Below are 24,147 nucleotides of genomic sequence, written 5' to 3' on the forward strand. Positions count from 1 at the left end.
CTTTGAACTGTGGACCCTCAGATCTCAGCCTCTTGAGAAGCTGGAACGATGGGTGTGAGTCACTGGCACATGGCGGAATCTATTTTTAAGGCCTCTCTTCACAGGAAATGTGACTTGTGTCATGTTTGTGGGTTTTTAACATCCTCAGACCCAAAGGAAGAGCTGTGGAGAATAGACCACAACATTGAATTTTTCTGACATTTTTTGTGGTGGGAGCTGGGACTTGAGCTGAGGGCCTGGGTTCTTTTTACTCGAGGCTGGCTGTTCTACCTCTTTGAGCTCATCTATATGGCGCCACTTCCGGTTTCCCAGTGGTTCACTGGAGGTGAGCGTCTCACAGACTGGGAGACTACCCAGAACTGTGATCCCCCCCCACATCTCAGCCTCCTGAGTAGCTGGGATGACAGCACCATTTTTTTTAAAGTCTAATGTGGATGGTGGGCAAGAATTCACTTACTAATAATGGACAGAACCACCACCACACAATCAAATAAGTTCCAGCCATTGGTGAAGTAATACTGCCTCAGAGCAAAGATTTTGACCAGACACTCGACGGTGAAGATCACCACAAAGGCCGTGTTGAGGTGGTCAAGGATGGCCTTGGTGTTGGGCTGGTTGTTGGATTCCGCCATCATGATAATCATGTTGAGGATGATGAGGGTCATGACGACGATGTCGAAGACCTTGTGGGTGACCACGTCGAACACGAAGCCCTGACATTTGTTCTGAGGAGAGAAAGAGGGAGGAGGAGGAGGAGGAGGAGGAGGAGGAGGAGGAGGAGGAGGAGGAGGAGTGAAATTGAAAGTGAGAGAAGGAGAAGGAGGAGGAGGAAGAAGAGGAGGAGGAGGGAAGGATAAAGAGAAGGAGGAGGAGGGGGAGGAGGAGGAAGAGGGAAGAAGGAGGAGGAGGGAGGAGAAGGAGAAGGAGAAGGAGAAGAAGAAGAAGAAGAAGAAGAAGAAGAAGGAAGAAGAAGAAGAAGAAGAAGAAGAAGAAGAAGAGGAAGAGGAAGAGGAAGAGGAAGAAGAAGAAGAAGAAGAAGAAGGAGAAGGAGAGGAGGAGGAGAAGGAGAAGGAGGAGAAGGAGAAGGAGAAGGAAGAAGAGGAGGAGGAGGAGGAGAAGAGGAGGAAGAAGTGAGATAGAGAAGGAGAGGAAGAGGAGGAGGAGGAGAAGAAGAAGAGAAGGAGAAAGAAGGAAAAGGAGATGATGAAGAGGAGGCGGGAAGGATAAGAGAAGGAGGAGGAGGGGGAGGAGGAGGAAGAGGATGAAGAGGAGGAGGAGGAGGAGGAGGAGGAGAAGGAGGAGGAGGAGGAGGAGAAGGAGAAGAAGAAGAAGAAGAAGAAGAAGAAGAAGAAGAAGAAGTAAGAAGAAGAAGAAGAGGAAGAGGAAGAAGAAGAAGAGTGAAAGGAGGAGGAGGAGGAAGAGGAAGAGGAAGAGGAAGAGGGTGTGGAGGAGGAGAGGAGGAGGAGGAGAAGGAGGAGGTGGAAAAGGTGGAGGAGGAGAAAGAGGAGGAGGAGGAGGAGAGGAGAGGAGGAAAGAAGATGAGAAAGAGAAGGAGGAGGAAGAGGAGGAGGAGGATGAGGAGGAGGAGGGAGGAGGAGAATCACTGATCATCACTGAGGAAGAACAATTGACATACCTGCAGACATAATTTTTTAAGATATTGTAGTAATTCACCAAATCTGTGCCTTCATCTAGGGGCAAGGCAAGTTTGCTGGTTTTCAGAGGACTAACCAAAGCGGAGGGCCCACGCCTCCCGCCTGAACTCCAGTGACTCAGGAGGCTGAGATTCTGAGGGTCGTGGTTCAAAGCCAGCTGGGCAAGAGGAGATTAAAAGACTCTTTTCTCTAATTATCACCAAAAAAAAACCAAGCTGGAAGGGAGGCGTTGCTCAAGCGGTAGAGCCACCAGCCTTGAGTAAAACACAGATAAGCCGAGCAACAGCACAAAAGCAGTGATTCAACAACACACACACACACACACACACACACCACACACACACACACACACACAGAGCCCTTCACTTGCTCTCACCAGAGGCCTCGGGATGGGTTTTTGAGGCTTTTTGGTTCCCAGCTTCTTCATTGCATTATAATATTTCTTCTGTTCTTCTGTCATAAAAATGTCCCTGGCCACCTAAGTATATGGAAAAGATGAGAGCCGATTATTTTGTAACCGTTGCAAGGAGGGTTGGTTTTTCATTTGCAAGCGTGCGGTGTACGTATATAGAGTTGTTTCTACATACAGTTGTTTATGCTTTTTATTATTATTCATATTATTTGCCCAGGAGTTCTGAATCTCTTGGAGTAATTTTGAAGTTAACGTTACAATTCTATCAACCGGTCCTAAGATTCCCGCAGGAAGTCAAAGGCAATGGATGCAGGGTGGGGCTGACCAAAAAAGCAGCTTTAAAGTGGACAGCTTAATAAAAAAAAAAAATTCAGACCCATTTTTTTAAGTCGGTCGTGGGGCTTGAACTCTGGGCCTGGGCGCTGTCCTTGGACTTTCTCAAGGTTAGAGCTCTACCACTTGAGCCTCAGCACCACTTCAGCTTTTTTCTATGTATGTGGTACTGAGAAATCGAACCCAGGTCTCCATGCATGCTAGGCAAGCACTTTAACCACTAGGCTAAACTCCCGCCCCTTTTTTTTTTTTTTGGTCTCTTTTTTCTTTGCTCTTTCTCTCTCCTTCTTCTTTTAGTGTCAGTCCTGGGGCTTGCACTTGGGACCTGGGCACCATCCATTTTGCTTTCTCACTCAAAGCTGGGTGCTCTACCACTTTAGCCACGCTCCCCTCATAACCAAGAAGCTTTTCCTTACTGGTAAGAGCTGGCTTCCAACAGAGATCCTCAGAGCTGAGCCTCTGAAGGGCTAGGATTGCAGGTGTTAACCACCAGTATACTAGACGATGTGCAATACATTATATATTACTATATTATAGAAGAGATTGTAATACAGATGAGCTAGAATCACATATATTATATATGACCATATCCATACCAATATAAGCCATACCGCTGTATGATAGACTGCATGCAAGGATATGCAATATTTACTCCATGACATTCGTAGTGATCTGGGTCATCTCTAGTCTATATTATTTATGCTATAATGTATATGGTCCACATAGATTCGAACCTATCACCTATAACACAATCCTATTGCATCAGGCCTTCCATACCGATAGACGCCCGGGACACTTATCTTTTTCTGTTGTTGGTTGAAGTTGTCTATGATAACCCCAATGAAGAGATTGAGAGTGAAGAAGGAGCCAAAGATGATAAATACCACAAAGTAAATGTAGGCGCACAGGCGGGCCTCGAACTCTGGCTGTTCTTCTTCCTGTTACAGGTATTATTCAATGAGAGAGAGAGACATCCTCACCCTTTTTCATGAGGTAGTAATATTTCAGTTTTGAATTCCCCCCACACACACCCAGAATAAATAAATAAAAACAAGGCAGAGATCCCTGGGTGCTGAAATTGCGATGCAGGGAGTTTTGGACTGTTGCATGACAAATAACCCTGGTTTGCCCCCTCTCCCCCCGCCCCCCCAGCCCTCGAATGTTCCAGAACATGGGTAGATCACACTCACCCCTCTGGAATCAACAGCCGCATTCATAATTTCCAGCCAGCCCTTGTAGGTGGCCTGTAACAGAAACACAGGAACACGACACCCCTGTAGGACTGTTAGCAACCCAACCAGACTGTAACCAAACTCACCAGGCCAGGTGGAGCCTGAGGACGGATCAAAGTGACATTGCATGCTGCCAGGATGGCAGAAGGGACATGGACACATGAATGTCTTGCCAGATACCAGAGGCTCCCTAGCGATCCCCTTTTCTGGATCTCTACCCACACTGATTTAGACCACGATCCTCCTATTTCAGCCTCCCAAGTAACTGGAATGACGGGCGTTGAGTCACAGGCGAAGGGCTGAAGGATGATTCTGGGGGTTCTCTCGGGTTTTCGTTCCTTGGGGAGAGGGAGAGGGGGAGGTTGAGGGACTTACCACCTGCAGCAGTGCCAGGTAGGGCCATGCCCACATTATCAAAGTGCACGCTGGGATTTTCCCAGGTGTAATTGCTGCTATTACACTGGGAGTGGTTGGCAACTTCGTAGAATTTATGTAGTCGTTGATATCCCCTCCTCGAATGCACCTTCCGAATTTTCCCTTAAAGAAATTGACTCCCAGGATGCAAAATATGAGCCAGAAAATGAGACACACGAGCAAGACGTTCAGAATGGCGGGGATGGCACCTATGAGCGCATTAACCACCACCTCAAGAGGAAAAAAAAGAAGGAAAAGAAACAACAACACGTGAATTTTTGCCAGTCCTGGGGCTTGAACTCAGGGTCCCTGGGCACTGTCCCTGAGCTTCTTTCACTCCAGACTAGTGCTCTACCACTTTGAGCCATATATAATATATATGGCGCCACTTCCGGTTTCCTGGCGGTTCTTTGGAAATGAGAGTCTCACTGAGTTTCCTATCCTTGGTTGGCTTTGAACCCCTGATCCTCAGACCTCAGCCTCATGAGTAGGCTAGGATGACAGGCGTGAGCCACCAGCCCCTGGCTAAAACAACAACAAGGAAAATAACAGATAATAGAACCTATAAAACTCCTGATCTCCCAGCAAGGGCCAAAGAAATATGGGCCAGAGAAATAGGTCTGGATCTCTTGGCATTCTGTCTCTCCATTCCAGGACAATCCCTGCTCTCAGCTTCTACTGAGCCTCAGGGTCACTTGAAAAGTGACCAGTGGCTCGTGCATGCATCCCAGCTACTCAGGAAGGCTGAACTCTGAGGATCAGGGTTCAAATCCAGTCTAGGAAGAAAGTCTTTGTGACTCTTATCTCCAATGAACCAGCACAGAAAAAATAAAAAGTCAAAAATGGACCTATGGCTCAAGTGTTAGACTTGAGAAAAAAAAAAAGCTAAGGAATCAGGGCCCAAGCCCTGAGTTCAAGTCCTAGTATAAGGAAAGAATGACAGAACAAAAGAAAGAAAGGGGGCTGAGTGGTAGAGTGCTTGCCTAGCATGCACAAAGCCTGGGTTCGAATCCTCAGTACCACATACACAGAAAAAGCCAGAAGTGGTGCTGTGGCTCAGGTAGTAGAGCTCTAGCCTTGAGAAAGCCCAAGAACAGTGCTCAGGCCACAAGTTCAAGCCCCAGGACTGGCAAATAAAAAAAAAATCCAGCCTCCCACCCACACTCACCAAAGACAACCAAGTCTGTTGCCTTTTGCCATGAGCCCAACTCCACCCGTCACCTGAACAAATGCATACTACCTTCATTCCTTCAAATTGAGACAGGGCCCTCAAGGGTCTGAGAGCTCGTAGGGTCCGAAAGATTTCCAGTTCTTTAAATCGACCAAACTCACCACAGACACCTGAAGGCAGACAAAGTGACCATAAATGTCCTTTCTGGGGGACAGGGCTGGAAGAGTCCCCCCAGCCCTCAGAACCCCCTTCCATTTATTTTATATTTATTTATTTTATATTTATTTTGTCGTGATCATGTATCACAGGGGAGTATATTAATGGAACCCCGCCTCCAATTTAGGGATTTCTTGGCATCTAAGAGTCTCTGGGATGTTTCTGCCCAGGTTGGCTTTGAACTCGGCCTCTGTGGGTTTACTGGAGAGAAGAATGTCTCACTGACGTTTCTGCCTGACTTAGGGGCTTGGATTTGAACTGCGATCCTCAGGTCTCAGCCTTCTGAGCAGCTAAGGTGACAGGCGTGAGCTCCACATCCCCAGCTTGTCCACTCCTTTTGATTTCATTTTAAAAAAAAAATCTCAGAAAGGGTCCAACGTGAGCGCAGCGCCAGCAGCTTGGAGTTTGGGTCTGTAATCCAGCAACTCAGGAAGCAGAGACCTGAGGCTCCTCCTCCCCTCCTCCCCCACTTCCCCCTCCTCCCCCCTCCTCCTCCTCCCCCCCCACCTGCAGAGAAGACTCACGATCACAATGATGAAATCCAGCCAACACCAGGCGCTGGTAAAATACTTGCCAAATCCAAAGGCCACCCACTTGAGACCCATCTCCAGGATGAAGATGAAGGTGAAGATGCTGTCCGTGCAATTGAGAACTGCCTGGACATGTGGCTGCTTGGGGAGGTGGACATCCTCAAACACCTGCAGCCACACAGCAGGGTCAGGGGCCGCGGGCCAGACAGCTCCCCCTCCTCCACTGCCGCTCCTCCTCCTCCTCCTCCTCCTCCTCTTCTCTGCCTCCTCCTCCTCCTCCTCTTCTCTGCCTCCTCCTCCTCATCTTCTGCTCCTCCTCCTCCTCCTCTTCTCTGCCTCCTCCTCTTCCTCTTCTCCTCCTCCTCCTCCTCCTCTTCTCTGCCTCACTCCTCCTCCTCTTCTCCTCCTCCTCCTCCTCCTCTTCTCTCCTCCTCCTCCTCCTCTTCTTCTCCTCCTCCTCCTCCTCTTCTCTGCCTCCTCCTCCTCCTCTTCTTCTCCTCCTCCTCCTCCCTCCTCTTCTCTGCCTCCTCCTCCTCCTCTTCTTCTCCTCCTCCTCCTCCTCCTCTTCTCTGCTCCTCCTCCTCCTCTTCTGCTCCTCCTCCTCCTCCTCTTCTCTGCCTCCTCCTCCTCCTCTTCTTCTCCTCCTCCTCCTCCTCTTCTCTGCCTCCTCCTCCTCCTCCTCTTCTTCTCCTCCTCCTCCTCCTCCTCTTCTGCTCCTCCTCCTCCTCCTCTTCTCTGCCTCCTCCTCCTCCTCCTCTTCTTCTCCTCCTCCTCCTCCTCCTCTTCTCTGCCTCCTCCTCCTCCTCTTCTGCTCCTCCTCCTCCTCCTCTTCTGCTCCTCCTCCTCCTCCTCTTCTCCTCCTCCTCCTCCTCTCCTCCTCCTCCTCCTCCTCCTCCTCTCTCTCCTCCCTCCTCCTCCTCCTCCTCTTCTCTGCCTACTCCTCCTCCTCCTCTTCTCTGCCTCCTCCTCCTCCTTCTCTTCTCCTCCTCCTCCTCTTCTCTGCCTCCTCCTCCTCCTCTTCTGCTCCTCCTCCTCCTCCTCTTCTCTGCCTCCTCTCCTCCTCTTCTCCTCCTCCTCCTCCTCCTCTTCTCTGCCTCTTCCTCCTCCTCTTCTTCTCCTCCTCCTCCTCCTCCTCTTCTCTGCCTCCTCCTCCTCTTCTTCTCTGCCTCCTCCTCCTCTCCTCTTCTCTGCCTCCTCTTCCTCCCCCTCTTCTTCTTCCTCCTCCTCCTCCTCTTCTCTGCCTCCTCCTCCCCTCTTCTTCTTCCTCCTCCTCCCCCTCTTCTTCTTCCTCCTCCTCCTCCTCTTCTCTGCCTCCTCCTCCCCCTCTTCTTCTCCTCCTCCTCCTCCTCTTCTCTGCCTCCTCCTCCTCTTCTTCTCCTCCTCCTCCTCCTCCTCCTCTTCTCTGCTCCTCCTCCTCCTCTTCTTCTCCTCCTCCTCCTCCTCTTCTCTGCCTCCTCCTCCCCCTCTTCTTCTTCCTCCTCCTCCTCCTCTTCTCTGCCTCCTCCTCCCCCTCTTCTTCTTCCTCCTCCTCCTCCTCTTCTCTGCCTCCTCCTCCCCCTCTTCTTCTCCTCCTCCTCCTCCTCCTCCCTCTTCTGCACCATTCCTGGGGCTTGATGGCAGAGCCTGAGCGCTGTCCCTCGCTCTCCCACTGGGATCCACCTCCTGCTCCATTTCCAGCTGTGTGCTAGACCAGAATCTCACAGGCGCCTGGGCTGGCTTTGAACCTCGGTCCTCAGCTCTCAGCCCCCTGCCTGGCCCAGCAGTCTCTTTGTGGTGCTGGTCTGAGTTGCTCTCCCTCGCCAGCTGGGTGAGTGCTCAGCTGGAGTATGACTCTAGGCACTGGGGGGGAACTCGAACCTCCAGTTCTGGTCTCCCCCCATTTTCCCCAGGCCCGGGAAGCGTCCCCCCCCAGCTCCCAGGACCCCAGAACCCCCAGGTCAGAGGCCTCACCAGGGCCCCGCTGCTGAGCAGGATCACAAAGATGATGAAGCTCTCGAACCAGCTGTGCCTCACGATCTGGTAGCAGGTTTTCCTCAGGTTCCACCAGGTCCCCCACAGCCGTCGCCTCTCGTGTTTGCCACAGCAGGAAAAGCACCCGCTGAGACCTGAGGGGAGCAGCCCGGGGCCTCACCGCGTGGACGAGCCCGGCCCGGTGGACGTGCAAGGCCTCCCAGGAGGGCTGCGATCTGAGTGAGGACCAGCGTGCAAAGCCAGCCCCCCTCCCCCCGGGAAGGACAGTGGGGGACTCTGGTCCCCAGGGAACCCCCAGGAAACCACAAGTGACGCCAGCCAGGCGTGTGACTCAAAGTGGTAGAGCACAACAGAAGCTCAGGGACAGTGGCCAAGCCCAGGGTTCAAATCCCAGGACTGAGCAAAGGGGGGGAAGAAATGATGCAGTGTAGGTGAAAAGAAAGAAAGAAAGTCTTCAAAATAAGCAGCAAAAGTTCAAGCTGGAGGCATGGCTCAAGTGCTAGAACATCAGCGCATAAATAACCCAAGTGTGCAAAGAGAGGAGGGAGGGAGGGAGGGAGGGAGGGAGGGGTGTGCACTAAGAGGAGCCTGGCGTGGCCGTGGGCTGCGTGGCGCTCACCTGCGGGCAGGCACCTGTCGGGCTGCTTGGTGGGCAGGGCGTGGGGCGGCCGGGCAGGCCCGTCGTGCAGGTCCACCGTGCTGCACTCGGACAGCATGCTGGCCGCGTCCGACTTCTGCACCCAGAGGCACGAAGGGTCACAGTCCCAGCCCCCTCTCCCCTCTCCCCTCCCTCCCTAGGGGGGAGCCCAGCCAGGCAGAAGCTTCTAGACCCCCCCCCTTCCATGGGGTCCCCCCTCCCCGACTGCAGGGGAGAATTCTCTCTACAGCAAGACACAGGACGACGCCGTCCCAGCCGGGGCCTGGTGGCTGGCCCCTGCCATCCTGGCAACTCAGGAGGCTGAGATCTGGAGGGTGGCGGTTCGAGGCCAGCCCGGGCAGAGAAATCTGAGAGAGTCTTCTCTCCAGATCCACCCAGAGGTGTGGAGAGGTGGCTCCAGTGGTGGAGCAGCAACCTTCAGGAGACAACGCCCAGGGAGAGGGAGACGGCTGAGTTCCAGCCCCAGTATTGGCACCAATACACATCACACACACACACCACACACACACACACACACACACACACACACACACACACACACAGAGTCGCCAACCGTGTCCTGGATCAACTGTCCAACCCTGATTATGAAAGCCCAGTTCGAGTATCCATTCTAGTGACGCCAGGCGTCTTCCCTCTCTCAGCTCTCAGGATGGCAGAATTCACACACGGCGTCCCCACGCCCATCTGGCGCCATGGAGACACATTTTGGTACTATCTAGAGGTATTTGTCAACGATCCCAACTCGGTCTGGATAACCAACAGTGTATATTCGACTAAATATATGATGTGTGGAGAACTATAAATTATATGTTAGGCAATATATTACATATGATACATGTTAGACAACATAGGTGTTACATTCTATATTACATTTTACAGCTGTATGTGTTGTATGTGTGAGATGAGGTAGTTTTTATTATAGTGTCTATGTTAGACTATATATTATATATTAGACTATTATATATATTAGACTCTGAGTTATATTATATACATTACACTATGCATTATGTATTATATAGACTATATATTTTATGTTAGACTCCATATTATATGTTAGACTTATATATCATATGTTAGACTATATATTATATGTGTTAGACTACCTATTCTATATATTAGATTATATATTATATGTCATATATTAGACTATGTAATATATGTATCAAACTGTATACTATATATGCTAGACTGTATGATTATATATATGACTATATATTATATCTCAAATATATTAGACTATATATTACATCTAGGTTAGACTATATTTATATATGTTAAACTATATATGTTAGACTGTATATGACATATCAAATATATTAGACTATATATTACATGTAAATTAGACTATCTATGTTAAATTATAGAATTATACATGTTAGGCTATATTATATGTCATATATTTTAGACTATCTATTACATACAATTACCTCTAATACTATATATTACATATAAATAGATACCACATATTAGACTAGACGTTATATGTGTGAATCTATATATATTATACATCTCATGTTAGACTATATATTATATATGTCAAACTACATTATATACGTTAGACTATATAATTCTATGTGTTAGACTATATCATTATATGTTAGACTAGCTATTAGATATGCTACAGTATATTATATATATATTTACATTTATAGAAACAATTTGTGACAGTCCCAGGGCTTGAACTCAGGGCCTCATGCACTCACTTGATTCTTTTGCATTCCACGTCGGCCCTCTACCACCTGAGTCAAAGTTCAACTTCTGGTTTCGGTGGCTTCCTTGAAGGCTGGCCTCAAACCAGGATCCTTCCATCTCAGCCTCCTGAGCCACCAATGTCCAGCTCTCTATCTTTGCCAAAGACTCCACTCTAGTGGCTTTCCTACTTTAGTTCTGGGATTAGTCGTTAGGGGGCCACCCTAGAAATGGCGTGTGGTAGGGCGTGGGGGGGTGTCATCCGTTCCTTCTAATGAGCAAGGAGGAATTTACCTTCCGCAGACGCTGTATGGCCAGGGTGGTATCTTCATCAGGGAACACGTCTATCTCAGCCAATTCTCCTGGGCTGGTGGACATGTTGGTCTCTGGAGTGAAACCATAGGCCTGACAACAGAGAGATTCGGAGTAGAATTAATCGACTCTCGGGAAATCTCACTTGAGAGGAAATACCATTGGGTTTCTGTCAGCCTTGAGAACAGTCTGGGGTGTCATTCTTCTTAGCCAGGGAGCTGGTGGCTCACACCTGTGATCCTAGCTCCTCGGGAGGCTGAGATATGAGGATGGCAGTTCGAAGCCAGCCTGGGCAGGAAAAAGAAAAGCACATGGAGACCACTCCAAAGAAATAAAAATAAAAAGCCAGGGGCCAGGAGTGTGGCCTAGTGGTAGAGTGCTTGCCTAGCATGCACAAAGACCCGGGTTCGATTCCTCAGTACCACAGACATAGAAAAAAAGCCAGAAGGGGTGCTGTGGCTCAAGTGGTAGAGCTCTAGCCTTGAGAAAACCCAAGGACAGTGCTCAGGCCCTGAGCTCAAGCCTTGATCCAGGCAGAGAGAGAAAGCAAAGAGAGGGAGAGAGGGAGGGAGGGAGGGAGATGGTAACTCTGGCTCTCTATTGCCACATGAGCTCTCACACCTGTCTTTCAGCCTCGGATTGCACGGTGGTGGGGGAAGCATTATTCTCTCCATTCAAATCTTCTGCATCGACTTCTTCCTCTGCAAGTGGGGCCAGTCGAATGCCATCATTCCCTGGGCTTGAGATCTTCCGGGCTGGGGTGAACCCATCCAGCTCCTCCCAGGACTTTAATCCTCCTTTTTTCATCTCAGTGACCAAAGGATTCCTAGCTTTGCTCTTGGCAGCAGAGCTTTCCTCCGGCTCCTCCTCCGGCTCCCCGGGCTGGGGTCCGGGGCGCCTCTTGCATGCCTTGCAGCAGAACTGGGCAAGAGTTCGGGCCAGAAAGGTGAAGGCCCGCTGAAACCGCTCCATCGCCAGCTGAACTTTGGTCTTCCTGACATCTCCATCGGGGCTTCCACCTCCCTCCTCGTTGCTGAAGGAATTGAGCAGCAAGGCAATGAAAAGGTTGAGCACCTGTACACGGGGTCATGGAAGCAAGGGAATGAAGGAAACTGAGGTATCAAGGACCAAAAAAAATCTCCCCCACACCCCAGGAGTCCAACTCTCACAAGGAAGGGTAACCTGGCCTCCCAGCCTCTCAGGAGGCTGAGATCCGGAGGCTCCAGGTTCGAGGCTGAGGCCAGGTAGGGAAAGGCTGTGAGTCTATCACCTCCCAGTGAACCACCAGAAAACCACACGTGGCGCCAGGTAGTGGCAGAGTGGCCAATCTGGAGCCCCAAGAGGCCCCACGAGGCCCTGAGTTCGAATCCCCGTAACCCCCAACCCTCCGAAGCCGGCTCACCACGAGCTTCCCGATGACCATGATAGACACGAAGACCACGATGCAGAGCGGCTTGCTGGCCTCGTTCATGCACTCCCACATGTTCTCAATCCACTCCCCGCACAGGATGCGGAACACCACCAAGAAGGAATGGTAAAAGTCCCCCATGTGCCAGCGCCGGACACAAGGCTGCTCCTCGGCCGTGCACAGACTCCTGCTCTTCTGGGCACCGAACTTATTGCCAAAGAGCTGGGTGCCCACCATGGAGAAGATGAAAATTACGATGGTCAGGACCACCGTCAGATTGCCCAGCGCGCCCACCGAGTGGCCAATGATCTTGATGAGCGTGTTCAGGGTGGGCCAGGACTTGGCCAGCTTGAAAACCCGCAGCTGTTCAGACACAACATCAACCGGAAACGAACGAACGAATGAATGAATGAATGAATGAATGAGGTACCAAACAAAAAGAAAAAGTGGGGGAGGGGGAAAGCCTGGGAGTTTGGCCTTGTGGTTAAAGTGCTTGCCTAGCATGCATGAAGACCCGGGGTCGATTCCTAGGTGCCACATACATAGAAAAAAGCCGGAAGTGGTGCTGAGGCTCAAGTGGTAGAGCTCTAGCTTTGAGAAAGCTCAAGGACAGTGCTCAGGCCCTGAGTTCAAGGCCCAGAACTGGCAAAAGAAAAGAAAAGGGGGGGAGAAAGAGCCTATTAAAAGCAAAGGAGTCTAGGCAAATGGAAATTTTGCTCTGGAATCTGTCATCCCAGCTACTCAGGAGGCTGAGATCAGGAGGATCAAGGTTCAAAGCCAGCCCCAGGCAAGACAAAATAAATCCATGAGATGGTTATGTCCAGTTCATCAGCAAAAAGAAAAAGGAAACTGCAAGTGAGGGTGCCTGGTGCAGGGGGTAGAACGCCAGCGGTGGGTGGAGAAGCCAAGCAAGAGAGCAAAAGCCTTGCATTCAGGTTTCCAGTACTCCTATGAGACAGGGGAGGACAGGGAAGAAGGAATGGAGAAAGAAAAGGAAGGAAGCAAGGAAGAAAAAGAAGGTGGAAGGGATGCAGAGGGGAGGAAGGGGGAGGGAGGGAGGGAGAGAGGAGACGGAGGGAAGGGGAGGAAAGAAAGGAGGGCAGGAAGAAAGGAAAGAGAGAGAAAGAGGAAGAGTGGAAGGATGGGAGGATGGAGGGAGGAGGAGGAAGGAAGAAAAGAGGGAGAGAGGGAGAGGGGAAAAGAGAGGGAAGAAGGGGAGGGGAAAAGGAGGGAGGGAGGGGGAGGGGGGAAGCTCACCACTCGGAAGGAGCGGAACAAAGACCAGCGTTTGTTGGAGAGATTGATCATGACGTCGACAAAACTCAGAAGAGCAACAATGCAGTCGAAGACGTTCCAGCCATGGCGGAAGTAGTGGTAAGGATCCAGTGCCATAATCTTCAGGAACATCTCGGCGATAAAAATGCCAGTGAAAACCTGGCGTGGACGAGGGGAGAAGGAGACCAGTGAGCATGGCGACCTTCAGAAGGCAAATGTCTGAGAATGGTTCAGGATGGGCCAGGGGGTGCAGGGGCTCACGCCTGTCATCCTGGCTACTCACGAGGCTGAGATCTGAGGATCGTGGTTCAAAGCCAGCCTGGGCACTAAAAAATGTGAGACTCTTATCTCCAATGAACCACTAGAAAACCAGAAGTGGTGCTGTGGCTCACAGGGTCGGGCGGTAGCCTTGAGCTGAAGAGCTCAGCGACAGCGTCCAGGCCCAGAGTTCAAGTCCCAGAACCAGCCCAAAAATAAATGGAATAAACCAATGGAATGGTTCAGAGAATCAGCATGCCGATTTGAAGAAGCCAGGCTGAGAAGAACATAGGTTGGGGGGGGGTTCTCTCCTAAATATGTATGGATTGCACACACAGGCATGGAGTATGTATGTGTGCATAGATGTATGTATGTACGTATGTGTGTATTAGAGCTGGATGAGATAGACGACAGGCACACATACATACATGTATAGCATAGGTACATAGGTAAGTAAATAGATACATGGATGGACAGACAGACAGATAGATGTTAATAGCTGGGTAGATAACAGATACATGCATAGATGCTAGGCATATAGATGATATAGATACATGATATATAAAAGGTAGATAATACATAAAGGTATAGATTATAGAAAGATAATCAATAGATGAAGGGAGGAAAGAAGGAAGAAAACAAAGGAAGGAGGTGGAAAGGAAGGGAGGGAGGGAGGGAAGGAGGAAGGGAGGGAGGGAGGGAAGGAGGGAGGGAGGGATGGAGGGAGGGAGGAGAGATGTTTATGAGACTGTTTAGAGAGGAAGACAGAAAATATCAGAGCGAAAATACCAGAATACATAGTATCTGTGAATCAAGATTGGAGGGGGGAAAAAAATCAAATATTGCTAAAAAACTGTTGCCGACAGAACCCATGGTGAAAGAGAGTGGATGAAGAGAATACATGGCAAACCTGCTTTGAACAATAAATATTCATTTTTGAATCCCTTTTTGTTCTGTATCATGGTGGTGATCTCGAAATAAGTGCACAGGGCAGCTTCAACCTATCCGTTCACGATGGCAATGCATCTTTTGGGTTGGTTGTTGTTTTTGGTCCCTTATGGGTCTTGAACTCAGGGCCTGGGTGCTATCCCTGAGCTCTTTTGCTCCACATTGGCAACTCCATCACTGGAGCCACATATGGCGCCACTTCCGGTTGGTTTGTTTCTCTGGTGGCTCCCTGGAGATGAGAGTTTCACAGACGTTCCTGCCTGGGGCTGGCTTTGAACCACGATCCTCAGATCTCAGTTTTCTGAGTAGCTGCAATGCCAGCCAGAAGTCACCATCTTGGCCCAGTTTGTGTGTGTGTGTGTGTGTGTGTGTGTGTGTGTGTGTGTGTGTGTGTGTGTTAAAAGCCATTACCTCTTCCCTGGACCACTTTTGACAAGAACCCGAGGCCTCATTGCATTTATAACACCCACGACATTTGCAGGGTGGTGTCTGAAGGGTGGGAAATTACCCAGTTGCCTTTCCTCAGAATATCCTGCAACTGCTCCGGCATCTTGTAATACTCCATAGCCAAGAACACTGTGTTGATGATGATACACAAGGTGATGGCCAACTCGGTGAAAGGATCCATCATGATTATCTTCAGAACCCTCTTGATGCGAACCCAGTAGGGGCTACAATTCCATACCAGGTATCTGGACGCCATGTTTTCCCCACAAGGGAGACAAGGCTCCTGGGATTTTTTCTTTTCTAGGAAATGATGAAGGAAAAGAATTCAAATCTAACTCGCTGAGTGGTGAGGCTGAATAATTTTGTTGTTACTGTTATTGTTTCCCCTGGGGCTTGAACTCAGAGCCTGGGCACTGTCCCTGAGCTTCTTTTGCTCAAGGCTAGTGCTCTACCACTTGAGCCACAGCACCACTTCTGGCTTTTTCTGTGTCTTTGGTCCTGAGGAATCGAACCCAGGGCTTCATGCATGCTAGGCAAACACTCTACCACCTTCCAAGCCAGGGTGGGGGGAACCATTTTCTCCAAATCACTTTGTATACATGCCCCCCCATCCCTCCCCACTACAAGAAATGTGGGTGCCATGAAGTGGGGGAAAATCCCAGAGGACTGAGGAGGGGAAGATTGAAAAGTGAGATTTCGCCTCAGTCCAGGCTTTACCTTGCAAGCTAATGGTGAGGATGCTGACAGCACTGAGTGCCCTCTGTCTCTGCAAAGGATCTACGTGATCGGCCTGCATATCCACTGGCAAATTCTGGGACAGCCGTTTGGTTTGCTGGAGAAGGTGTGGGGGCTGGGAAGAAAACCCATTTATTTGTATTTGTTTCCAGTCCTGGGTCTTGAACTCAAGGCCTTGGACATTTATTTGTTTGTTTCTTTTGTTGCTCCAAGCTAGCACTGTACCCTCCCTAAGCCATGAAGATGGCGCCACTTCCGGTTTTGCTGGTGGTTCAGTGGAGATGAGAGTTCTCAGGGACTTAACTGCCTGGGGTCAGCCTTGAACCTTGGTCCTCCCAAGTCTCAGCCTCCTGAGTAGCTGGGATGGCAGGTGTGAGCCAGCCCCCAGTGGAGCTATGTATGTGTTACTCTTTCTTTTTCTGGCTCCCCATGTGGACAGTTCCAAGAGACATTCATAAATAAGTGGGAAATTGGAGAGACAGCCATGGTGTGGAAATATGTGCAGATGGGTCAATGAGGGAATGAAGGAAAGAATCTTTCACGATTGGTCCTCAGGACATCGATTCCCACCCCCTTTCCTCCCCCCCAAAACCCACCCTCCCACACCTCCCACACCAGACGTCTTGAATTCCTTACAGGAGACTTACATTTCTGGGAGATTCTTCATCGGAATCGGATCCTGGAGTGTGGTCTTTTCGAGATTTCCTTGAAAAGAAGGATTTCCTGTTCTTGCTTCCAAAGAACTTCCTTTTCCTGGGGGAAAAGGATGAGGCTTCCAGAGAATTGAGTGACGTCCTGTCGATTCCCATAGCAACCAGCGCCTTAGGACAAAAAGGAACAAACGCAGTGAAGGAAGCCGAGTTCAAGCCTGTCGTCCTTACTAGTCAGGAGGCTGGGATCGGGAGGATGGTGGTTTAAAGCCAGCCCAGGGCGGGAAAATGCGTGAGACTGATCTCCAAGGGAACACCAGAAAACCACAAGTGGTGCTGTGCCTGAGGTAGGGCCGTGGCTCAAGTGGTAGAGCGCCATCCTTGAGCAAAAGAGCTCAGGGACAGTGGCCAGGCCCTGAGGTCAAGACTCAGGACACACACACACACACACACACACACACACAGTCTATCAAAATAAAGAATAAGTTGTTAAAAGAAAGGGAAAGAAGGGAAAGGGACAGGAAAATGAAAGGGAAAGAAAGGAAAAGAAATTAAAGAGAAAGGGAAGGGAAGGGAAAGAAGGGAAGGGAAGGGAAAGAAGGGAAGGGAAGGGAAAGAAGGGAAGGGAAGGGAAAGAAGGGAAGGGAAGGGAAGGGAAAGAAAGGAAAGGGGAAGGAAAAAGAGAGGGAAGGAAGGGAAGGGAAAGAGAAAGAGAAGGGGAGGAAAGGGGAAGGAAAAGGAAAGAGAAAGAAAAGGAAAAGGGAAGGGAAAAAAAGAAGAAGTGAAAGGAAAAGGGAAGAGGAGGGGAGAGGAGGGAGAAGAGGGCTGCAGAAAGGAGGAAAGGGAGGGGGGAGGTGAGAAGGCTGGAGTAGCCTCACCTCCTTCTCCTCCCGCAGCAGCTTCTGTGCCTCCTGGAACATCTTCTCCTTGGCCTGGGTCTCGTCAGCCACATTCTTGTTCTGCTCCTCATAGGCCATGGTGACCACAGCCAGCGTCAGGTTGAGAAGGTAGAAGGAGCCCAGCAAGATCACCATCACGAAGAAGAACACATAGTACAGCCCAGAGGTACGGAGCGTCTGCTCAGGAAACAGGGCCTCATTTGCATCTCATTCGCATCTCATTCGCATCTCATTTGCATGTGCCTTCGAGGATCATGGTTCAAAACCAGCCCAGGGCAAGAAAAAGCCCTGAGACTTTCATCTCCAAGGAACCATCAGGAAACCAAAAGTGGCTCCACATGGTACAGCCCAGGCTCTGAGTTCAAGTCCCAGGAGTGACACAATAAATATTAATTGACTAATTCAATGTTCCAATTGATGACAATAATTTTCTTGTCAGTCCTAGGGCTTGAACTCAGGGCCTGAGCACTGTCCTTGGGCTTTCTCAAGGCTAGAGCTCTACCACTTGAGCCACAACAACATTTCCGGCTTTTTCTGTGTATGTGGTACTGAGGAATTGAACCCGGGTCTTCGTGCATGCTAGGCACGATAATCAGATAACCAAAGTGGGAGACAAATGTTAGGCTTGGGGGGAGTTTGGGGACTTGAACTCAGTGCCTGGGCACTGTTCCTGAGCTCTTTGTGCTCAAAGGCTGGTGTTCTACCACTTTGAGCTATAGATGGCACCACTTCTGATTTTCTAGTGATTCATGGGAGATAAGAGTCTCATAGATTTTTTTTCTGTCCAGGGTTGGCCTCAAACTGTGATCCTCCAGATCTCAGCCTCCTGAGGAGCTGGGATGACAGATATGAGCCACCATTACCTGGCAAATGTTAGATTTGGGTTTGTTTGCTTTACTAAATAAATAAATACCAGATCCTATGGGGGATTTTGGTGGAGAGAGATAGGAAGAGATTTCGGAGAGCTAACCTGTCTGTACAGTTTCTCCCAAGAATCTTGGGTCATGAGCCGGAACATAGCAAGAAAAGACCAGCCAAAGTTGTCAAAATTCGTGAAGTCATAGTCGGGGTTCACTTCCGTTTTGTTGCACGTGGAATTAATGGGACAAGCGCTACATTGGGGAAATGAAGAAGCAAAAAAAAGGGATCATTTTCCCAACCCAACCCAACCCTCTCTCCATTTATAAGGATGTACTTTTTTTGGGGGGGGGGAGTGCCAGTCTTAGGACTTGAACTCAGAGCCTGGATGCTGTCCCTGAGCTCTTTTGCTCAAGGCTGGTGCTCTACCACTTGAGCCTGAGATCCACATCCAGTTTTTTTTTGGTGGCTCATTGGAGATAAGAGTCTCGCAGACTTTCCTGTCCAGGCTGGCTTTGAACATGCGATCCTCAGATGTCAGCCTCCTGAAATCTCACTATGGCAATGTTCTTTAGAAGGAACTTGAGCAACCCTCAGAAAGCCCTAGAGGATCCTGAAGACAGGCTTTGCAGGGCTCCCCCATTCCCTGTCTCCTCCCGTTGTCCTCTTAAATGTGAGGATTCATTGATTATTCTCCATTGAACTAACTCACACATTCCTATTAGCTAGCTTTTCATGGAAATATAAAGCGCAATTCTCGCTACTCCAGAAGGCTGACATCTGAGGATCACATGTTCAAAGCCAGCCCCAGGCAGAAAAGTTCATTGAGTCTCTGCTCTCCAATGAACCACCAGAAAACCAGAAGTAGCGCCATATATGTTTCCACGTGGTAGGCCAGCCTTGAGCAAAAGAAGCTCAGGGACAGCTCCCAGGCCCTGGGTTCAAGCCCCAGAACTGGCCAAAACAAAAAAGGAACTGTTTGAGAAGTGTCCCCATTGCTTCCTTCATTAATGTAGATCCTTGCATGCACATTATTCTGAAAGGTCTGGAAGCGTCCCACTTGATATCAAACACAGCATTTCAACCTCTTACCTGCTACCAAGCCAGTTGCCACACATTATGAATTCTTTGCTATTGTTTTTTCTTTCAAAGCAAGACTCTGAGAGAAGGGAGGAAGTAAAATCAGATTTGAACCAAAAGCACCAAAAAAGAAAAAGAAGAGAACGTAGGATAGATTATCCATATTTTTAATTACATATTCCCCACCACTCATCCATCTAACTATCCATCCACCTATCCATCCATCCACCCATCCTCTAGCCATTCATCTATCTACCTGCCCACCCACTCATCCAGCTATCTGCTCACTCACTTACCCATCTACACATCCATCTATTTAGCCACCCCACCCTTCCACACCTATCCATGCAATCATCCATCTATCCATCCATTCACCACCTATCCATCCATTAATCCACCCACTTATCTATCCATCCATCTACCCATCTATTTTTCCATCCACCTGTCCACCCGTCCACCCACCCATCCACCCATCCGTCCATCCACCCATCCACCCATCCATCCATCCATCCATCCACCCATCCATCCATCCACCCGTCCACCCATCCATCCACCCATCCATCCATCCACCCATCCACCCATCCATCCATCCACCTGTCCACCCACCCATCTATCCATCTTTCCATCCATCTACCCAGCCATCCAACCACCTATACATTTAACCAGCCAGCAGGCCTGAGTAGACAAAATCTGAGGCTCATAGCTCCAATTAATTAGCAAAAAAAAAAAAAAGCCAGAGGTGGAGCTGTGGCTCAAGTGGTAGAAAGCTAACCTTGAGGGAAAAACATAAATAAAAATTTTAAACTATAGAATAGTGTCCAAGCCCTGCATTCAAGTCCCACTACTGGTACTTATACACATTAAGAAGAAAACTAGCCTGAATAGTAATAATAATAATTTTTTAAAGGAAGTTCTATCCCATGCTAAGACCTGAATGAACCATTAATTAAATGCAGATCATTAAAAGTAGATCCCACACGCCCGGAAGAAAGCAAGCTGGGGTGCTTACTGTTGGTTTTCCAGTTGGTGGTATTGATACAGATGTCTTTGACACACTTCTGGCTCAAATTCCCCATGAAGAGTTGCTGACCTACCAGTGCAAAGATGCTAAGGCAGAACAAGGTGAGTACCATCACATCGACCAGCTTCTTCACTGAGCGGAGCAAAGCGCCCACAATGACCTTCAAGCCTGAGGAGAAGGACAAAAAGGCTGGAACAGCACCGCTGTGTCTATGATCAGAACTAGGCAAGGAACCAGGCACTGGGGGATTCACACACCGCCAACCCCAGCAGACAAATCCAAGAGACTCTTTTGTCCAATCAACCAGCAAAACAAGAAGGCAGAAATGGAGCTATGACTCAAGAGCCTGGCATGGGAGAAAAACTAAGAAGAGTGAGTTCAAGCTCAGTACCAACACACACACACACACACACACACACACACACACACACACACACACACACACACACGTCCTTTCTAACACCCATGGATGGAAAAAAAAAATCACATACCTGACACTACCGAAATGGCTTTCAGAGCTCTGAACACACGGAAAGTTCGCAGAAAGGACAGTTTAATCTGGTTGTCAGCAATCCTGTCAGGTAAACACAGTGAAATCCAGACTGGTTCTGGAAGGTTCTACACCACTGTCTCCACAAAAGACTGAGGAAAGCAGAAGCTCAGCATCCACTGTGCAAGCTCACAATGGAGAATCCTTGAAATGGCTCACACCGCTGGGCAGAATTGATGGGTGCAGAGAAATCCTTACAACAAAACCAGGGGCCAATGGCTCACACCTGTCATCCCAGCTACTCAGGATGCTGAGATCTGAGGATTGGGGTTCCAGGCCAACATGGGGCAGGAAAGTCCAATAAACCACCAGAAAACCGGAAGTGCCGCCATATAGATCTGGCTCAAAGTGGTCAAGCACCAGCCTTCTTGAGCACAAAGAGCTCAGTGACATTGCCCAGGCTCTGAGCTCAAGTCCCAGGATGCGCTCTCTCTCCTCTCTCTCTCTCTCTCTCTCTCTCTCTCTCTCTCTCTCTCTCTCTCTCTCTCTCTCTCTCTCTTTCTCTCTCTCTCACACACACACACACACACACACACACGCACACGCACACACACACAGAGTGTTTTAATATTTTCTTACGCTGTTCCAATGACAATGGAATCCAACCAGTTCCATGGGTCTCGGAGGAAGGAGAATTCATCCAGGATTAAGCCCCTGGCCAATATTTTTATTACAGCTTCCAAAACGTAGACCCCCGTGAAGATATATCTGTGAGAGAAACCAGAAGAAGGAGGAGGAGGGGGGGGGAGGGGGGAGGGGAGGGGAGGAGGGGAAGAGAAATAATGAGATAAATGGTGGCAGGAGAGGGTAAGAGAGCCCCTCTACCTTATCCAGCCTTGATATTTTATTCTGTTTCAGGGAAAGATGAAACATCCAGATCTTGGGTAAAAAAACCACATGTCAGGAAAGGCAGAACCTTCCAGTACATTCTAGCAAGTAGGATTTCTGAGATAACACGACAAACCCACTTTCTAAAGCCCGGAAACCATATTGTATCCAATATGGAGGTCTGAACTCAGGGGATCTCACATTCTTCACTTTGCTTTTTCCATCCAGGTTGGGCGCTCTACCACTTGAGACACACACACACACATACACACACACACACACACACACACACACGGCTCAAAGTGGTAGAGCACCAGCCTTGAGCACAAAAGAGGCTCAGGGACAGTTTCCAGGCCCAGAGTTCAGAATAAGGAAGGAGAAATAAATGCTTACTCAGCAGAAATAAATGCTTACTCAGCAGAAATAAATGCTTACTCAGCATTGCGGTCCAAGTTTTTGCTGCCTGTGGAGCCAGCCATGAAAATACAGTTGATGACCACAGTGCAGATGATAAACATGCTGAACAAAGTGACGGGGCATCGTTAAGACCAACACACAGCAGCAGCACGAAGGCCAGACCTGAGCATCACCAGGCTACCATTTTCCCTCTCTGTGTGGATATTCTCACTTGGTTGGGGGCAAAAACAATTTTGTTTAAATCCATACAGTCCCTTCCTCTGGGGAATGTAATTTCTTTGATGCCTGTGTTGAGAACTTGAACTCAGGACCCCGAGCCCTGAGTTTGGATATCTAATTCCACAATGAAAGTGAAGATTGGGACATCTGCTGGTGGCTCACGCCTGGCATCCCAGCTACTCAGGAGGCTGAGATCTGGAGGATCGTGGTTCAAAGCCAGCCCTGGGGCAGGAAAGTCAGTGAGACTCTTATCTCTATTGAACCACCAGAAAACCAGTAGTGGCGCTGTGGCTCAAGCGGTAGAGTGCCAACCATGAATGAATACACTTGTGGACAGTGCCCAGTCCCTGAGTTCAAGCCCCAGGACCAGCATAATGATAATAATAATAATAATAATAGATGATCATCATAATGTCTTCCTTTATCCCTTTCTGAAACCCAGGGCCCACCCACCCATAGCCCCAGTGGCCCAAGATTTGTGCAAACAATCTTTGCTTCCATCCGATCAATACAGCCAACTCCAGCATCAGAAAGGATATGAATGGACGGAGATTTTAATGGCGAGGCTCCTGAGAGGGTGGAATGGACTTAAGATGAACAAAGCCCGCTTGGCACTAAAGCGATAGATTGTCCTCTTCTTGTTCAGCACCATAAATGTCTGCAAGCAAGCAAACACACACCTCACACACACACACAGGCGTGATGGCCTGACTCAGACAGGAGGTTGAGATTGGGCCCAAATCCAGGCCAGGAAAGTCTACCCTGAGACTCTTTATCTGCAATGAACCCACAAAAGGAAAAAAAAAGGCTTGGAATGGTGTCGTGGCTCAAGTGGTACAGCACCAGCCTGGAATGAAAAATGCTCAAGGACTGCACCCAGGCCTTGAGTTCAAGTCCCAGGATCAACGCACACACGCATGCAACTTTCTGATCAGATACCTGGTGACTCTTCTTAAGGGCAAACTGATTTTTCTCCCACGTGGCCTGGAACTCAGGGCCGAATTCTAGCTGGAGCTGTGGCTCAGGTGGTTGTACACCTGCCTAGTAAATGCATGGCTCTGTGTTCAAACCCCAGTAGAGATGGGGTGGTGGGTTCTGAGGCTTGAACTCGGGGACTTGGGGCACTGCTTTGCTTTACTCAAGGCTGGTGCTCAACCGCTTGAACCACAGCTCCACATCTGGCTGGGGTTGATTGGAGATGAGAGTCTTTCTCATGAACATTCCTGGCCTCCAACTGCCATCCTCCAGACCTCAGCCTCCTCCCCCCGGAGTAAGCAGTCTGCATGGCTGCCCCCTCTCCCTCCAGTCCCAACCTTATGGTTTCTGTAGAAAGGGTCCAGGTCCTCCAGAGGCCTCGCCACCAGCCGGTGGGGGATGTCACCGTACAGCTTGGGCAGCCTCCGGGAGGCCTTGAGGTCCAGCTGCGGGCGTGGTGGGGCCTCCAGGCCCGGCTGCTGCTCCTGGAGTGGCTTCTCCTTCTGCTGCTGCTTCTCCTTCTTCTTCTTCTCCTTCTGGACAGCCAGCCGCTTCTCGATGGCCGCCAGGGAGTCGGCAGTGAACGGGCGGAAGTTCCTCTCGTCCGGAAAGATGATGGGGTAATAGCCATCTTCCATGGCCACCTGGGGACCCAGACCAGTTGCACACCCCAGCCCCGTGGACACAGACACGTGTGCACGCCCTCGGGGCCGTGTACACCCCCCACCCCTGTGGGCATTCTGCAGACAGGAAGAATGTGACATGCTGCTTCTCTCTCTCTCTCTCTCTCTCTCTCTCTCTCTCTCTCTCTCTCTCTCTCTCTCTCTCTCTCTCTCTGCTAGAACGGGGACTTGAACTCAGGACCTAGGTACTAGCTCTTTGCTTTTTCATTCAGGTTGCTGCTGACAAAGAAACTCAAACTCAGGGCCCCGGGCACCCATCAGACCTAACCAAATGACCAGCCAGGCACTGTGGCTCACGCCTAT

At 49.6% G+C, this 24,147-nt stretch overlaps 1 protein-coding gene across 1 annotated transcript; it reads right to left on the reverse strand.

The window, feature by feature from the left end:
* Positions 1-449: 449 nt before the first annotated feature.
* Scn11a (sodium voltage-gated channel alpha subunit 11) lies at positions 450-23,799 on the reverse strand. The gene is given in 28 exon segments (XM_090323191.1): positions 450-725; positions 2,032-2,133; positions 3,195-3,338; positions 3,591-3,644; positions 4,008-4,028; positions 4,030-4,121; positions 4,124-4,277; positions 5,287-5,360; positions 5,363-5,387; positions 5,958-6,131; positions 7,914-8,068; positions 8,554-8,668; positions 10,576-10,686; positions 11,215-11,667; positions 11,996-12,364; positions 13,259-13,435; positions 14,991-15,229; positions 15,647-15,779; positions 16,312-16,485; positions 17,193-17,390; positions 18,184-18,325; positions 19,164-19,230; positions 20,161-20,340; positions 20,664-20,746; positions 21,302-21,430; positions 21,986-22,078; positions 22,726-22,844; positions 23,500-23,799. Coding segments are annotated over 28 exon segments (4,353 nt in total).
* Between the last annotated feature and the right edge of the window lie 348 nt (positions 23,800-24,147).

The sequence above is a fragment of the Megascapheus bottae genome, chromosome 32 (genome assembly GCF_031878675.1).
Source record: "Megascapheus bottae isolate mThoBot1 chromosome 32, mThoBot2.hap1, whole genome shotgun sequence".
Classification (NCBI taxonomy): Eukaryota; Metazoa; Chordata; class Mammalia; order Rodentia; family Geomyidae; genus Megascapheus; species Megascapheus bottae.